Below are 17807 nucleotides of genomic sequence, written 5' to 3' on the forward strand. Positions count from 1 at the left end.
TTTATTTCATTTTTAAACTAAAATAATTCAGTATTTTTTTAAAGATTACATCCCAAGCTTTAAAAAATAGCAAAAAAATTGTATTAGATTTATTCAAACTTGAGTAATACCGTCTTAAAATGGTGGGAATTCTGTAAAACTACTAAGTTTTCAAAAATTACATTTTTTGAGACATCGTATTATTTGAATTAAATTTTTGAGATTTTTTTTGAATAAAACATCGTTTAGTAAGATGATTGAGAGTTAAGTTGTGCAAATTTGAGAGTTTTATAAGTAAAATTGTATTAGTTACACATTTTTAAATCATTTTTAAACAAAATTCATGTAAGGCTCAATTTCCGCTCACACCGTACTTATGTCCATACATTTTATTTCTTTTTGTAACAACCATAAGAGAGCTTATTTAATCTTCTTTCATGTCCAATTTGTAAAATTTCTTTTGATCCATTAGTTAAAGAAGTACATTAAAAAAATTCAGCCGTGCACTTCTTCCAACGCTAGTTTACAGTGCGCCAATGTGTGTGAGAAGGGTGACTTTAGCGTTATAAATAAAAAATTACAGGAGCTAGAGATTTAATTTTAGAAAAATCTTTATATAGGGTTTTTTTTGTAAAATTTTCTGAATTTTTCAATGGTCAAGTCATTTTTTTTTTTAAATTATATTTTCGGAGTTATTTAAAAAAACATCTAACTTCGCTGTTCATTTGTTTAATAAAAAATGAAGCACCCACTTCTCGAGTAGAACTTTTTGATATGTTGTTTATTAAACATTTCTTAATGAAATTACAAAAAGTTTTATCTTGTTTGATTTTTTCCGAAATGAAAATCTAAATGCACTCCCCTATGAGATTGTTTTGCATAATCACATTCGTGAGACATTCCAGAATAAGATTCAAGAAGTCCCCCACGCGAAAAGTGGTCCAAATTTTTTTAACAATGTTTTTTAATCAAATTGCAAAAATCAATATTTTTGGCCGGAACCAATTTTTTTTATGTTTTTTGGACCATTCTGGATAAAAAAGGTCTCTTATAATTTTTCTCTCTAAAGTTAATTGTTTTCGAGGTAAAAGCATTTTAAAATTGAAAAAAAAAAACGAAAAAAGGAAATTTTCAAGGCTTAATAACTCGGTTAAAAGTTATTACTATGAAAGTCAGAAAGTAACTAAATCAAAGCTTAAAGCCCCCTACAAGATCCTCAAGAAATTTTTGTCATTATTTGATTACTAAGCTGTTATTTTTAAGTAAAAATAATGAGCGCCATGCACGTATTAGGCGGCCGTCCATGATGAGTACGAAAGAGATGCCATTCAGGCAGTCCAATAGCGCATCTCACTCGCACTCACATTTACAGCCGCGTCAATACGATCTTACCGCTCATTATTAATAAATAAAAATAAGGCTCTTAATGCAGGAGAGTTCGTTAAGGGGAGGGGGGGGGGGGGCGAAAAAAAAAAAACTATCCTTAGAAAAACTCGAAAGTGTCAGATTAAGATAAGATAAGTACATGCAAAACAGTGTATATTTCAAAAATCTGACGATTTGACCGGGGCGTAAGGAAATGGGTGAGTTCTAAAGTTTCACAAGAAAAAAGCGAATATTTCTCGAAATGAATGACAGATCGAAAAACTAAAAAATACGTAAAAATGTATAAACATTCTCAATTTCTTTGCAAAACGAAAATGCAGCAGCTGCATAATACTCTGGTTAAAGCGGAGAGTGCAGGAAGAGTCTATACCGGTTTCGGAGATCTTTTTCCCCTCATCAGTAAACCCATATCCTCTTCTCTCCGCTTTAACCATTTACCATAGCTTAGGGCCTTCCCGAATTGCAAAGAAAGAAATGAAACGGATGAACTAGGGCCATCTACCGGAAAACAAACTAAGTTATCAATCGAAGCAGCGCAGAAAACGACAATAAATATCGCCTCCGTACCACCAGATTGACAACAGGTGGAATACTTTCTTTGGTTACACCTCCTGAGACTTTTACAATTTATAAGTCATACAGGTGCCGAGAAAATTAAGATGAGAGAATTTTAAATAATTCACAACTCATCTACTCAGCATGGTAAAGCTCCAACAAGAAAGATTCCTTAATACTCAAAAGAGTAAATGAATTAAAAATGTATAAACATTCTCAATTTCTTTGCAAAACGAAAATGCAGCAGCTGCATAATACTCTGGTTAAAGCGGAGAGTGCAGGAAGAGTCTATACCGGTTTCGGAGATCTTTTTCCCCTCATCAGTAAACCCATATCCTCTTCTCTCCGCTTTAACCATTTACCATAGCTTAGGGCCTTCCCGAATTGCAAAGAAAGAAATGTCACGGATGAACTAGGGCCATCTGGTGTAACCAAAGAAAGTATTCCACCTGTTGTCAATCTGGTGGTACGGAGGCGATATTTATTGTCGTTTTCTGCGCTGCTTCGATTGATAACTTAGTTTGTTTTCCGGTAGATGGCCCTAGTTCATCCGTGACATTTCTTTCTTTGCAATTCGGGAAGGCCCTAAGCTATGGTAAATGGTTAAAGCGGAGAGAAGAGGATATGGGTTTACTGATGAGGGAAAAAGATCTCCGAAACCGGTATAGACTCTTCCTGCACTCTCCGCTTTAACCAGAGTATTATGCAGCTGCTGCATTTTTCGTTTTGCAAAGAAATTGAGAATGTTTATACATTTTTAATTCATTTACTCTTTTGAGTATTAAGGAATCTTTCTTGTTGGAGCTTTACCATGCTGAGTAGATGAGTTGTGAATTATTTAAAATTCTCTCATCTTAATTTTCTCGGCACCTGTATGACTTATAAATTGTAAAAGTCTCAGGAGGTGTAACCAAAGAAAGTATTCCACCTGTTGTCAATCTGGTGGTACGGAGGCGATATTTATTGTCGTTTTCTGCGCTGCTTCGATTGATAACTTAGTTTGTTTAAAAAATACGTGTTCAATATTTTTCAAAAATCTATCGAATGATACCAAACACGACTTTCCACGGAGAGGGGTGGGGGGTAAATTTAAAATTTAAATACGAATCCCGCGATATTTCGCGAAATAAACATAGGATCGAAAAACTGAAAAATACACTTATTCAATATTTTTGAAAAATCTATCGAATGGCACCAAACACGACCCCCACGGAGGTGGGGTGGGAGGTTACTTTAAAATCTTCAATGGGAGCCTCCATTTTTATTACAGGTTTGGATTCCTTACGTAAAAATAAGTAACTTTTATTCGAGATATTTTTTCGAATTATGGATAGATGGCGCTATATTCTAAAAAAACGATTGTTGGAAATGGAAAATTAAATTAAAAATGGACAAGTCCCCACTAAAATGGAAAACTTTACTTAACTTTTTTTGGTTTTAGGACCTACTCTTCACAGCCCAATAGGTCCCCAAAGCGCTCGAGTGACTGCACATTTAGCATACTTTGCTCCCCTACCATAATAATCATTTTAACCGAGTTATTAAGTCTTAAAAATGGACATTTCCGCGTTTTTCAAATTTTAAATTGCTTATAACTCAAACAAGATCAACTTTAGAGAAAAATTATAAGAGACCTTTTCTGTCCGGAATGGTCCGAAAAATCTAAAAAAAATTCTCCTGGCCGAAAATATTGATTTTGAAATTTGATAAAAAATTGTTAAAAATAAATTGGACCACTTTTCGCATGGGCGACTTTTTGAACCTTAACCTTATTCTGGGGTGTCTCACGAATGTTATTATGCAAAAAAATCTGATGGGAATATTTTTTCCAACGAACCCGGTGTTTTCGCTTTGTCTAGAAGTGAAGTTGGCCTCTGATTCTTCTGCCCTCTGGTTTTGAAAAGGTCAATCTCTTTCTGTACCCATTATCTGACATCCTAGTAATCTGTCTAGCCCACCTTAGTTTCTGCATCTTAATAAATTTCACAATATCTGGAGCTGTGAATAGCTGGAATAATTCAAGTTATATCTTCGATGCCTCATCAAAATCTTTCGAAGTATTTTTCTCTCAAATATACTAAGTAGTTCATTTCACCTGCTCTCGTCAGTTCCGACCCAACTTTCCACTCGGGTTGGTTACCAAATCTCCAGTTGGGTTGCTTGGTTTCACAGGGGGCACCAGTGTGAAGTTGGGAGTCGGATTTGAATAGAAGAGGCTAAGTGGAATAAACTTTTAGGACTACAAGTGCATTTTCCACTTCCTCTGCATTCTCATGTTTCGTAGCTCATGAAAATGTTTTTTCCTTCAGTTTATAATGCTTTCATCATCAGCCAGGTTATTTCCTTCTTTATCCTTACAAAAACTTTCCCCAGATTTAAACTCTTTTGTTAGACTCGCATCTCTATAGAATTTTATATATTGTTTTTTGAATTGTTCATCTTTTATTTTAAATTGTGCTTCTCTTGTTTATTTCTTCTGCACACTTTTGTTGCCTCTCTTCTTTTGATGTTGTAGGTACTCCTTGCTACTTCTTAATCCTATATGTAAATATTTTATTCTCAAAAACACGAACGATCAAAACATGCACAACAATTAAATGACAAAAGTTTAATAACAGCTTAGTAAATAGTGTGATAAAATTAAATTAACATTTTTAAGAATTAATTATACTAAATTCTTACCCTTCAGATTCAATTTTTTGCAATTTTGGAAATAAATACGGCCAAACATCTGTTATCCATTCCTCAAAGGTACATATCAAAAGCTTCTCATACAGAAAACCCCCATCTTTACTCTCTATGTTAGTTGAAAACATCAGCAGGACCTTTTCAACAATATTTTTTGTATTGCCCTTCACAAAATCGTCTGTAAACAATTCTACTACATCTTCTGTCTTAATTCCTCTGATAGGCAATAGGCTAATATCACAGATTATATTCAAATTTGTAGATTCTACAAAAATCATATTTGTTAATGAAATAAGTACAATTTGTCCAGTCGGGATCTGTTCAAAAATAGCTTAAGTATGTTACAGTAAGTCGGATCTTAAATTGTTGTAGGTACCTATCTCTTTCATACTTCAGCTGAAAATGTTATAGAAAAAGAGAAATCGAGACTATAGGCCTCTACTTTTCAACATTTTATTCCAAATATTTTCAAAAGTAACATACTTACTACTAAAACGGATAAATATAAAATTATTTATCTGTACCTTGGAGGTAAACAGTCGTAACTCCACTTTTTGCCGAAATGGAGTTAATACCACGCTCTTGTTGTCAGATTTTCATAGCATATTGTGGCAAAAAATCGTAGTGTTATTAGTTGCCTAGATAAGGCGTTTAAAAACAATAGCAACTCCATTAGTGAGTTGAGGTAAATAGTAGTATATACATAGCAACTCCATAAATACGTGCCTATATTAGATAGTATGCTTTCATATGCGGTAGTGGTAAACAATTGTACCTCCATTTTTATATTAAATGGTATTTTGAGGGTGTTAAAACGGGATAATGAAAAACAAGAGTTCTTTTTTGTTCCAAACATTGTGATTTGGTTTTTGCATTTTTAAATACGGAATATACTATTTTTGTAATCACTTACGATTTTTATTTTGCATATTACCTGTTTAAAGACATAGAGGTAAAAAGTCGTAACTCCCATTATTATACATCAGGTAAATAATTTCTTAACAATAATAATACCCAGTAATAGATTTGTATTTACATATTATAATATACCAATAATGTTGAATTCGACGTAATGGAAATAAATTTTTTTTTATAGTTTATTGACTAGTCTGTATGTTTTGCGATTTCTTGCAAATGTATACATTGTGGATATACGACTGTTTACCTCCAAGGTACAGTTATATACCCTGACCCCATAAAAAATCTTGTTACGAGAATACAAGAAGTTTCCAGACAGAAATATAGATGACTATTTGGCACAAAAAAATACAGAAGATTTAGGTTTATTCACATGGAATGTAAGATCCCTATACAGGCCAGGGCTATACAGAAGGTTATTGTCAATATAGAAATGTATCGAAGCATTATACACTGGGGTGCAAAATTAACCGGACACCTTAAAAATGGGTCATTTTTGATGTCTCAAATTTCCTAAGCCTGTTGTCCGATGTAAGTGATTTTTTTATTATATTATAGCCTTATTCTTTAGAAATATCGCTGTAATAGTATTGTTGCTAAACAGTTCAATTTTCATTGTATACTGAGTGTATCAATCAAACTGTGTTTTTTTCTCAAAGTTCGTATCACAGAATATTCTAGCATTTATAAAATACTGAAATTAAAATCCAACTATATAGCCTCATGTTTTCTCAACATTTTGTTTTTTGATTCATTCGCTTATGTTGGATAACAAAAAAGTTAGGTACTTTAACAACTAGCCATGATTTTCATCAATACAGCGTGTTTTTAAATAATAATTGGCAAACTTTAAGGGGCAATTCTGCATGAAAAAATAATGACAGTTTGCTTTATAAACGGTATGTCCGCAAAGGCTTCGTTTCCGAGATAGGGGGTGTTAAAAGTTTTCTTACAAACTGACGATTTATTTATTGCTTTAAAACAGGTTGAGGTATGAAGATGAAATTTGGTGGGTTTTAAAACATAGTTATTGCACATTTTTTGACATACAATTGAGAATTTATTATCCACCATTGGCGCGCATACGGGTAATATGAGGGCTTATATTACCCGTATGCATGTCAATGGTGAATATTAAATTCTTACTTGTATGTCAAAAAATGTATAACTACGTCTTAAAATCCACCAAATTTCATTGGCATATCTCAACTGGTTTTTAAGCAATAAATAAATCGTCAGTTTGTAAGAAAAATTTCAACACCCTCTATCTCAGAAACGAAGCATATGCGGACATAGGTTTATGAAGCAAACTGTCATTATTTTTTCATGTAGAATTACCCCTTGAAGTTTTCCATACTTATTTAAAAACACCCTGTATTGATAAAAAAACATTGCTAATTGTAAAAGTACATAACTTTTTTACGGTCCAACTTAAGCGAATGCATCAAAAAACAGAATGTTGAGAAAACATAAGGCTATAGTTGGGTTTTAATTTGAGTATTTTATAAATGCTAGAATATTCCACAGGGTGATGCGAAGTTTGAGAAAAAAACACAGTTTCATTGGTACACCCGGTATACAATGAAAATTTACCAGAATAGCCACAATATTATTACAGCGATATTGATAAAGAATAAGGCTATCACATATTAAAAAATCACTTAAATCGGACAACAGGTTTAGGAAATTCGAGACATCAAAAATGACCCAATTTTAAGGTGTCTGGTTAATTTTGCACCCCAGTGTAATTGCACTTTAAAGCACTTCTGATGTGTATTTCCTATTCAGTGACAGTACAGCTAGATACTGCGGAACTTGCTCGTTTGAATTGAAGTAATCTATTTGCTTTATTCACTTAACGTTCTACTTTTGTCTCCTACATTAATAAAAACCAGTCCAGTACTAGGGACACTAGGGTATAAGATACCTGTCTGCAAAACTAGCATAGGCGCCCCTCAACATTTTTAAAGTAGTATTTTGTATCATACCAACAGAAAAGAAGCTTATTTTTTGGCCCCCAACAGGAGCGCCCACCTGCAGTGCATCCCTTGCAGTCCCGTTATTGCCAGCCCAGATAAAAACAAATTCAATCTTTTAAAATTACAGACTACAACAACTTACCCACATATCTCATAGCAAGTGTAGAAATATTTTCTGCTAGCTGTCTAAATCCAATTAAGGGAGAAACTGCAACTCTACTCATACAATTGATTATTTGCAAACTAATCAAGGATGATATAATATCAGTTCTGTTCAGAATTAAATGTAATGTCCTTAGTAAGTATAAAGAATTTAAGTCAGTGATATCAATATTTTCCAAAATAAATTGAACAAACCATAACAATATCTCTGAGTATTCACTGGCTTCTCGATTAACTGATTTTGAAGATAGTATCTGAAAATTTTTTAGTCCGTTTAACCATACTGCTCTCCACAATGACTGTTTTCGGATATTACATGTATATGAATTTATCTTTACTTGTTTGCTGGTTAGCAATGTCTTTAGAACAGTAAAATCATTTTTGTATAGATCTATATAAATAGAAGAACATATTTTCGAAGCAATTTCTAGTTCCAAGGGATCTAAATGATTTTGAATAATTCCAGCTAAATAAATTAAGTTGTTAATTCCTTCTTGATTACCCCTACTATTGAGACTTGGTTGGAGAAGCTAAAAAATTTGTATATGAAATTATGGACGATAAAATATTTGCGTTATTTACCCAACTTTCTAGAATATTTTTCATATTTTGTTTGAATTTAAATATTTAAAGTATGTACAAAAATAGGGTTAAGTTGTTTTGAATTTTGAAGTTATACATAGAACAACAAATTGTAATTTGTGTTCTGCGTTTTACCCTAAAGCCAACGAGAAAGACAGGCCATGGCGCATTTCGCACAGTCAAGTGATCAACTTAGTCAGATGTGGCAACACTGTCAATCTGTTAAATAGAGGGCCTATTTAGTGGGCTATATAGGGGAAAGGATACAATTTTAAATCTGATATTTGATTAAATTAACAAAAAATATTATTTATTTTACTTAGATAATTAATAGACATAGGTAGTAGTTATTAAACAAAATACCCTAATTTTAAAAGTGATATAAAAATATTTTAAAAGAAAAAGTAGGTGTAATAAAATACAAAAAATTAAACATTTATAATTTAATAATTGTGCAATAGTATATACATACGATATTATTTTGAAACATGATGTTAAACTTTTTATACATATAAATTTTATAATAGGTAATAGTACAATATAAAATAACGGATCATTTTTCTATCTTTCTTTCTTTTTTCTTCATCAGATCCACAGGTTGTACAAACTTCTTCTCATTCGGTATAATTGGAGTAAAATCGAGGTTTGCTAGCTAAAAGATTTAAAAGTAGTATAGCAAAAATATGATTAATTATTTAAAATGGTTTAAAATAATGTTAAAATGAACACAATTGATAAATAGAGGGATGTTAAAAGAAATAAAAAAGTACAAAGAACCACAGAATGCGATCGAGATTAAAAATGCAAGAGATGAAAATAAAAATCTAAAGGTTTTACGAATATGATTGCAAATATGGCGGAAAGTTGTACATACAAAAGATAAAAAATTTATAAGGAAATATGATCAGAAACAGAAATATGATAAAAAATAGAACATACAAACAAAAATAAGACCGTACAGGAAATCGGATTATTCTATAAATTATTATTTTCTTTAGACGGGCATAACAGAAAACACGTAGGTATGAGAAAATTTTAGCTTAAGGGTGTTTTATCAAAAAATACTGATAAAACTTTCGTGAAAGTTTAAAAAAAACAATGTTTGGCATTATATTATTTGTATTCATCGATGTTTTTTACCTGAGGTAAAATTGCAATTACAAAACTCCTATACTGTGGATGATTAGCTATGGGATTTCCATGAAATGTTACACTTCTGAGATTTATCAATGACTTCAGTTTCTTTATTTCGTCCAATTCGGAGATGCAGTTACCATGAAAGTAAACAATCTTCAAATCTTTAAATTTTGTTATACACTGAAACATAAATGGTTAATAATTTAATGCTTGCTATCAATTTATAAAAGTGTTTTGTTTTGAAAAAGACTAAGTTTTCACTCTAATGGCATATAAAACAACATAAACATAATGCTATTCTACATCCCACCAGAATGAAAACAATGGGAACCTTCTCTGGTTACACCTCCGAGGCTTCTAAAATTTGCAAGCCATACGGATGCTGAGACTAAGGAAGATGAGGGAATTCCACAATTTACAATTCACGTCCCATCTGCTCAGCGCGGTAAAGTTCCAACGAGAATGGTTCCCTTCAGAGTAAATGTAAATCAGAGTAAATGTAAATCAAAAATGAATAACCATTTTCAATTTCGTTGCAAAACGAAAGAATATGGTTCGGCTGTGTTTTCGTTTTGCAACGAAATTGAAAATGGTTATTCATTTTTGTTTTGTTTTGCCTTGTAACTACAAAACCTCAATAATTGTAGTCATAGAAGAATGATAACCAAACATAGGCGATAATGTACATTTTGCATTAACCTCTTAAAACCTCCTGAATAATGCGGCAGATGTTTACCAAATTTTAGCATATTATTTTACCTTAAAAAGTAGCCTAAATAGATAGCTAGATTTTAGTCCTCTAGGTGGCCGTAGGTCTGATATTATTCTGCAGTATTAAAACTCAACTAACTATTAAAATAAATAACAAAACCTATAATCTAAACGTCTAAGCAAGCCTTTAGGTGGTCGAGAATCAACTTGATGGTAGTTTTAACTCTTAACTTTAATCTTACGTAGGTACCTATCAAATACGTGGACGCTAGTACTGCTGGCAATAAGAAGTGACAAACTATGCATCACTGCATAATGCCACCTTCGGAGGGTTGCTTAAGTAATGACTACATGAAAGCTATTTATCTCATTTACCTCATCTATTTCGGTTATTCGGTTGTAGGAGAAATCTATCCATCCAAGCTGAGCAGGATACTCCAAAACAGCTTCAGCCAAAGTATCCATATTAGTTATATTTCGTAATTGGTTGTTGTTTAGCCAAATGGATCTAGTAAGAAATTTCTTTGACTCTGCTCTCTCTGGAACTCCTGCCACTCTTGTAAAACGTGCGCCTTCGAGACCAACAGCTATAATATCAACAATTCTCTTTAGATTTACATGTAAATAAAAAACTAAAAAGATAAACATAGCATAAATTAATAAACTTGTATCAAAGTTTAATATTTATTTATTCTGTTAGCGTCACAGAAAGTGTGAAACTTTAAACTAATAAATCTTTCTCATCTTCTTAAAGTGTCCTCTCCTTAATGGAGGTTGGATACTACAATTGCAAACTCTTTTCTGTCTTTAGCTGTTCAAAATTTAGCAATGTCCACTGTCGGATGTTTCCTAGCTACGATATATAGTCTTTGCCTTTCTAGTCCTTCATCCTTTCCCTCAATATTTCCTTACATTATTAATTAAGCATATTGGTATTTGATGTTTTAAGGGTCCACGTTTTCAACTGCATAGAGAAAAGTCGACCACACAAATACTAAAGCTCTCAGGGGTAGATAGAATAGCCAACCTAGGGGTAATGAGACGTATGTGTAAGGAGAGAGTACTAACATTATAGTAGAAGTACTTCTAACATTATACATATACAGGGTGTAAAGATTGGTCATACATTAACCACACATTCTGGGGTCAAAAATTGTTCGATTGAACCTAACTTACCTTAGTACAAATGTGCTCATAAAAAAAGTTAAAGCCCTTTGAAGTTACAAAGTGAAAATCGATTTTTTTCAATATATCGGAAACTATTCAAAATATATATCGGAAACAATATATCATTGTATCATTCATGTGGCAGGAACATCTTAAAACAAAATTATAGTGAAGTTTGTCCACCCCATAAATATTTTATGGGGGTTTTGTTCCCTTAAACCCCCCCCCAAACTTTTGTGTACGTTCCAATTAATTCATTATTATAACGTTTTTAAAACTTTTTTGCCTCTTAGTATTTTTTCGATAAGCCAGTTTTTATCGAGATGCGGCTTCTTTTTTAATAAACACTAAGCATCAAAATTAACGCACCACCTTAAAAATGAGACATTTTTGACGTTTCGTATTTCCTAAACCTGTTGTCCGATTTGAATAATTTATTTAGTATATTATAGCTTTATTCTTCAGCAATAGCGATGTAATAATACTATTGCTTAAGAGATAAGTGTCATTGTATACCGGGTGTAAAAATGATAGTGTGTTTTTTCCTAAAAGTTTGGAACACCCTGTGGAATATTGTAGCGTATATAAAATATTGAAATTAAAACTCAGCTGTAGCCTTAGGCTTTCTTAACATTTTGCTTTTTGATTCATTCGATTATGTTGGATAATAAAAAAGTAGGCACTTTAACAACTATTTATAGCAATGTTATTCATCAATACCTACAGGGTGTTTTTAAATAAGTGCGACACACTTTAAGGGGCAATTCTGCATGAAAAATAATGACCGTTTGCTTTATAAACATATGCCCGCAAATACTTTGTTTTCGAGATACGGGATGTTGAATTTCTTCTTACAAACTGACGATTTATTTATAATCTAAAACTGGTTGAGATATGCAAATGAAATTTGGTAGGTTTTAAGGGGTAGTTATTGCGCATTTTTGAAGATATTCTTCTTTAGGCGCGATTCGATTGAGGGTAAAATTGTACATAAATCTGCGCGCCTGCGCACACAGAAAGTATGTAGTTCCTTGCTAATCTTTCAAGATAGGTGTTTATGTATCTGTATCCGTCAGAGTTGGGTCGGATACTGAAAAAAAGTATCCGGATACCGGACACGGATACTCAAAATGTATCCGGATACTTTTTAAAAAAGTACGAATACTTTCATTTAAAAATGTATTCGGATACAAGTATCCGGATATTTTTTTCGGATACTTCCTAGGATACTTTGAAGGATACTTTTTTTAAGAACGACATAAATTATTAATATTAGAACTATGTGATGTGCATGTATTTTTAATGTAATATATATGTTACGGACAATGACGCAAATCCGGCCAATAACGTTATTGGCCGGTCATTGTCGACAATGGCCGGTTAAATTGGTCATTGTCGACAATGGCCGGATATTAACGTTATTGTCCATAGAAACTGGACATTGATGATAGTTTTAAATTCTTGATAACATTTCTATCATTGCCCGGCCAATGTCGACAATGCCCGTTGTTAATCGGTCAATGTTGAAATTTCGACTAAAAGATGGGTTATGTGTAGGTTCACTATTGTTTACTTCATGTGTGTATATTGTGTATTGTTTTCGTGCTGAAATTATTCGTAAATTTATTTAATAAGTGTTATCATGGATATCAACGATGTGCGCACTCGTTTTAATAATTATATAAACGCAATAGTCAAGTCAAAACGTGATGACAATAAATCATTTTTAAACTGTGACAAATACAATAGCCGAATAAGTGAAATTAAAGAAGCGAAAAATATTTTGAGAACACCGGGTGCTAAAAAAAAACAACAAAGCACTATAGAATGGTTTGTAAATATGATGTAATTACAAGTAAAAAAACAAACGCTCATATGGTATTCATTGATCTTGAGAAAGCATATGATAGAGTTCCTCGAGAGATTCTGTGGTGGGCACTCAATAAGAAAGGAGTCCCTGTTGAATATGTAAAGATTGTGAGGGATATGTATGAGGGAGTAACGACTAGTGTTAGGACAGGTGTGGGAGAGACTGATAAATTTCGTGTGAAAGTAGGATTGTATAATATTTACAAAGGATATGGAAATTCTTCATCTCATTTATAAACATGTCAAATTATGTAAATACAAGTTGTAAACGTAATATAATAGGCATAATTTGTTAATGTGGTTTGAAAAATTTAAAAAAAATGAATGTGTGTGTACTTTGTACGCACGTAAGAAGTTATACTTCTATTATATGATTATATGATTATATGATTATAAACGAAATTAATATACTTTTTATTTATATTTTATTTAAATATTAAATTAATTTATACTTAATACTTCTCAAACATTTTTATTAAAACAGTGCCAAAAATTAAATTAATAAAAAAATAAAACACACACAAACACATTAAAAATGCCACAAATGATTTCTGAACATTAATTGTCAGAAAAATTTTTAACTAAATACGTATTTTCTGAAAATAAAATTATATAATAAATATACTTACAATCATAAAATGTATAAAAAAAAATAAAAAAATAAAAGTTTCTATTGGGATTCGAACCAACTTACCACGCGGCTGGTATTTGCGTTGTATTGGGATTCAGCCGCATTAAAACTGCGCTACAGACACAGCTTGTCATTATGTGCGAAGATCGTCTAACTAAACAGATTAACCTTTTGACATTTTTAACTTATGTAAATCAAATTATTTTGATTTTGAATTGAAATGATTTAGAATTGAAAAAATACAACAAAACATAGGGTAAGAAGACAATATATTAGGTGAATATTAAGGTGTAAAATAAAAGTATTACATACTACTTATGTATTTTGGTAGGTTCAAGGTAGGTATCGGAGCCCGTATAACGACTAATAAATTTCGCAATCAATTGCGTCGTGCGAAGTGGCTATGTTCAGATATCATAACAAAATTTGATCAACTATTTATAAAACACTTACCAGTGAAAGATTATTTAGCTTTGAATAAGCGAGATCTGCGGCACTCATACTAGGCACAGTTTGATGAGCTTTCACATTGGCATGCAACAATCATTTCTTCTATGTAAATAAGTCCAAAAATATAATATGAAAACTATTTAAAAAGGCAGTATAACCATTAACTAACTTTTTGTTTGTTGTTTCTCTTCCTACAAATTTTAAAACGCAACAAGCATACATTATAACCAAACCATGCACAGTCCCACAGCTGTGCCACAGCTGCCATATTGGATAATTTTTGTCATGTCATTTGAACATCCAATCAGAACAAAGTTATAATGCGCATGCGCCCGGTCGCTAGGTTTTCCCATATAAAATTTCACCGTCATTACGCCCGTAAAGAAGTATAACTTCAAAAAATAATATATAAAAAAAACACATAATAAAATAATAAAAGATAATAAATAAAAAAAAGCAAAAAAAAAGACACAAAAATAAAAAAAGAATAGAAAAAAAAAGAAGTAAAAAAAGTGTTTCGCACAAATTAAAATATATATTAAAAAAACGGTAAAATAATTAAAAAAAAAAAACAAAATAAAAAAAGCTACACAATGTACCAATGTATCTATAAAAATAATATTGTAGAATGTACTTATGTTTATAAGAAATTTATGACTATGAATCTGCAATCAATCACAAATAAGTCTGGCTAATTGGCTCTGCCAAAGCCATTTTTCAAAAAAAAAGGATTGCACCAAAGCTCTGTGCTTAGTCTGTATTTATTCTCATTAGTTTTGGACCAGATAACAGCGAAACTACAGGGTAACATTCCATGGTGCTTAATGTATGCTGATGATGTCGTGTTAGTAGGAAATAGTGAAAGAGACTTAGAACAAAAACTGGAACAGTGGAGGCAAGCTCTGAAAAAAAAGGTTTAAAACTTAGTAGGACAAAAACAGAGTATTTGGAATGTTCATTTAAAGATGGAGTTACTACAAATAAAATGATATCTTTGGATGGTGAACTGATTGTAAAAAGCAATAGTTTTTAGTAACTGGGATCGGTATTACAGAGTAATGGAGAAATAGATGGAGATGCATGCAGTAGAATTAGGGCTGGATGGATGAAGTGGAAAGAAGCGAGTGGTGTGTTGTGTGACAGAAAAATTCCAATGAAGCTGAAGGGAAAATTTTATAAAACAGCCATAAGACCGGCTATGATGTACGGAACTGAATGTTGAGCAGTGAAGAAGAAAGAGGAACAGCGAATGCATGTGGCGGAAATGAGAATGCTTAGATGGATGAGTGGAGTGACAAAGAAGGATAAAATTAGAAATGAGTATATTAGGGGAAGTCTAGGAGTGGCACCAATTGATGCCAAAATGAGAGAGCATAGGTTAAGATGGTTTGGTCACGTTCAACGTCGAGACGTTAATCACCCAATACGAAGAATAGCTGAAGTGCAGATTCCTGGAAGGAGTAGGAGAGGAAGACCAAAGAATACCTGGGGGGAGACGATAAGGAAGGACATGTTGGTAAAGGGGATTGACATTGATATGACCCAAGATAGAATTGTGTGGAGAAATGCAATTAGAGAAGCCGACCCCACATAGGGATAAGGCAAAGAGAATGATGATGATGATGATGAAAGAATGGATGGACAACGAATACCAAAGGAAATACTAAAATGGCAATCAGAAGGAAAGAGAAAACGTGGTAGACCGAGAAAAAATTGGTGCAAAGGAATAAACAAAGAACTGAGAGAAAGATACATAGAAGAAGAACCATAGAAGATGTCCATTTTCAATAAAAAATCTCTAAGAGTTTTCGATATATGAAAAAAAAAATCGATTTTCATTTTGTAACTTTAAAGGGCTGAACTTTTTTTGTGTGCACTATTGTATGTAGGTAAGGGAGGTTCAATCAACCAATCAACCTATTTTTGACCCCAGAATCTGTGGTATAATTTATGACCAATCTTTTTGGGACACCCTGTATAACCGGTTCTATAGCGTTCTACGCCTTCCGGTACCCATAAGCCTGTCGATCTAGCCAGTCTCTTTCTTGCAGATTTCTTTCTGACATGGCTTTTGTAATTCCTTTTTTCCAGGAGGTCGGTGGCCTTCCTCTTTTCCGTTTTTCTGGCGGTATCCATCTCATTGTAATTTTTGGTAATCTTTCATCTCTCATTCGTTGGACGTGTCCATACCAAGTAAGTTGGTTTCGTTGTACCTCTTCCACTGTTGTTTTCTGTTTACCTACTTTTTCTCTGATCTGTTCATATCGAACATGGTCACATCTCGATATTCTGGCCGATCTTCTAAAAAAATCCATTTCAGTAGTATGCAGGAGCCATACTTCGGAGTACTTCGGAGCCATACGTTAAAATTGGTTTCAGAATATCGTCGTACATTTTCATGTCATACACTTCTAACAATTACGAGAAGAAAATTGAGATATATGAGACATGTGATGAGAGGAGACAAATATCTAATACTCCAGGTCATTATGCAATGAAAAATCCAGAAAAAAAGATCCATAGGCAGGATACGTAACACGTAACTCATGGTTGAAGAACCTTAGAGAATGGCTTGGATGGTGTAGGTAACCATGAATTATTTAGAACCGCGGTCTCAAAAGTAAAAATCGCTCTGATGATTGCCAATCATCGAAGCAAAGACAGCACCTAGAGAAGGAGAAGGTCACAAAAGAGATAAATTAATTATATAGAACTCGAAGAAAACCATGAAAGTTGAAAAACTATTTTAAAACATTTTTGAAATTGAACTCTTTTACGAATCAATTGATATACATATGTATGTAAGATGCAGAATAAAACTAAAAATCATGCACTTACTTTCTAAAAATCTTGGAACGTCAATATGTGTCAGTTTCCTGAAAGAAAAATCTGCAGGTTTACCAGCTCGTAAAATCGAGTCGTGGTCAATGCCCATTGTAAATTCCAGATATAAATATAAGAAAATTTTTAAACAACAAATATTTGACAATATGTGTCACGATACTCAAGCATGGTTTGGTTGAGTGTGTTATGGAATTTTATGAGAGAAGAAAATGTAAAATATTAACGTTTTAGGCCCGTTCTGTGTGAATAAGATTATTATATAATAGTTGACCAATAACGAAAATTGACGGGATACGGGCAACAATACATTGGCTTATAGGGCAGTCCTTACAGTAGGGATCCTGGCCTATACAGAAAAATGCAGGCGGGTGTGGGGTAATACTGCACTTTGGTTGCATTGGTGGTGTATTGGCTAAACGTGCAGGGCAGGGTATGGTGCTGATAGAAAAGGCATTCAGGCATCAAATATCCAAAAATCTTTTCAGGCCATAATAATGAAAAGACCTTCTCCAAACGCAGTAAAAACTTTACTGAAATGATGGCATCTCCTGAGGTAAAATGTTCCGGAAGTAAAATGAGCCTCCGTTCGGATCTCCGGGTGAGGACTATCTCAGGGGGAACACCATTGCAGGTTAGAAAAATCAGGATAGGGTCTTGGAATCTTGGTAGTCTTACAGGTAAGAGTCTGGAGTTAGTGGATGCGCTCAAACGAAGAAGAGTTCAAATTGCTTGTATTCAAGAAACTAGGT

The 17807-nt window shown here is 32.8% G+C and overlaps 2 protein-coding genes across 2 annotated transcripts in view; both read right to left on the reverse strand.

Annotated features, from left to right (window-relative positions):
• The window catches only part of LOC126880016 (uncharacterized), a 30476-nt gene extending 22114 nt beyond the window's left edge, over nucleotides 1-8362 (reverse strand). The window contains exons 1-3 of the mRNA XM_050643535.1: nucleotides 8250-8362; nucleotides 7648-8197; nucleotides 4603-4873 (exon numbers count right to left, since the gene is read on the reverse strand). Of these exons, the coding sequence (XP_050499492.1) occupies nucleotides 4603-4873; nucleotides 7648-8197; nucleotides 8250-8273 (845 nt within the window). The 5' untranslated portion in view covers nucleotides 8274-8362. The remainder of the gene's footprint in view (nucleotides 1-4602; nucleotides 4874-7647; nucleotides 8198-8249) is intronic.
• A 315-nt stretch (nucleotides 8363-8677) lies between these two features.
• On the reverse strand, nucleotides 8678-17231 carry LOC126880019 (leucine-rich repeat-containing protein 51-like). The gene is made up of 4 exons (XM_050643542.1): nucleotides 17053-17231; nucleotides 10473-10684; nucleotides 9390-9566; nucleotides 8678-8901 (listed from the first exon to the last, which is right to left on the reverse strand). Exons 1-4 carry the CDS (start codon nucleotides 17147-17149, stop codon nucleotides 8803-8805), a joined length of 585 nt encoding a protein of 194 aa, XP_050499499.1. The 5' UTR covers nucleotides 17150-17231; the 3' UTR covers nucleotides 8678-8802.
• Between the last annotated feature and the right edge of the window lie 576 nt (nucleotides 17232-17807).

Source organism: Diabrotica virgifera, chromosome 2 (genome assembly GCF_917563875.1).
Source record: "Diabrotica virgifera virgifera chromosome 2, PGI_DIABVI_V3a".
Classification (NCBI taxonomy): Eukaryota; Metazoa; Arthropoda; class Insecta; order Coleoptera; family Chrysomelidae; genus Diabrotica; species Diabrotica virgifera.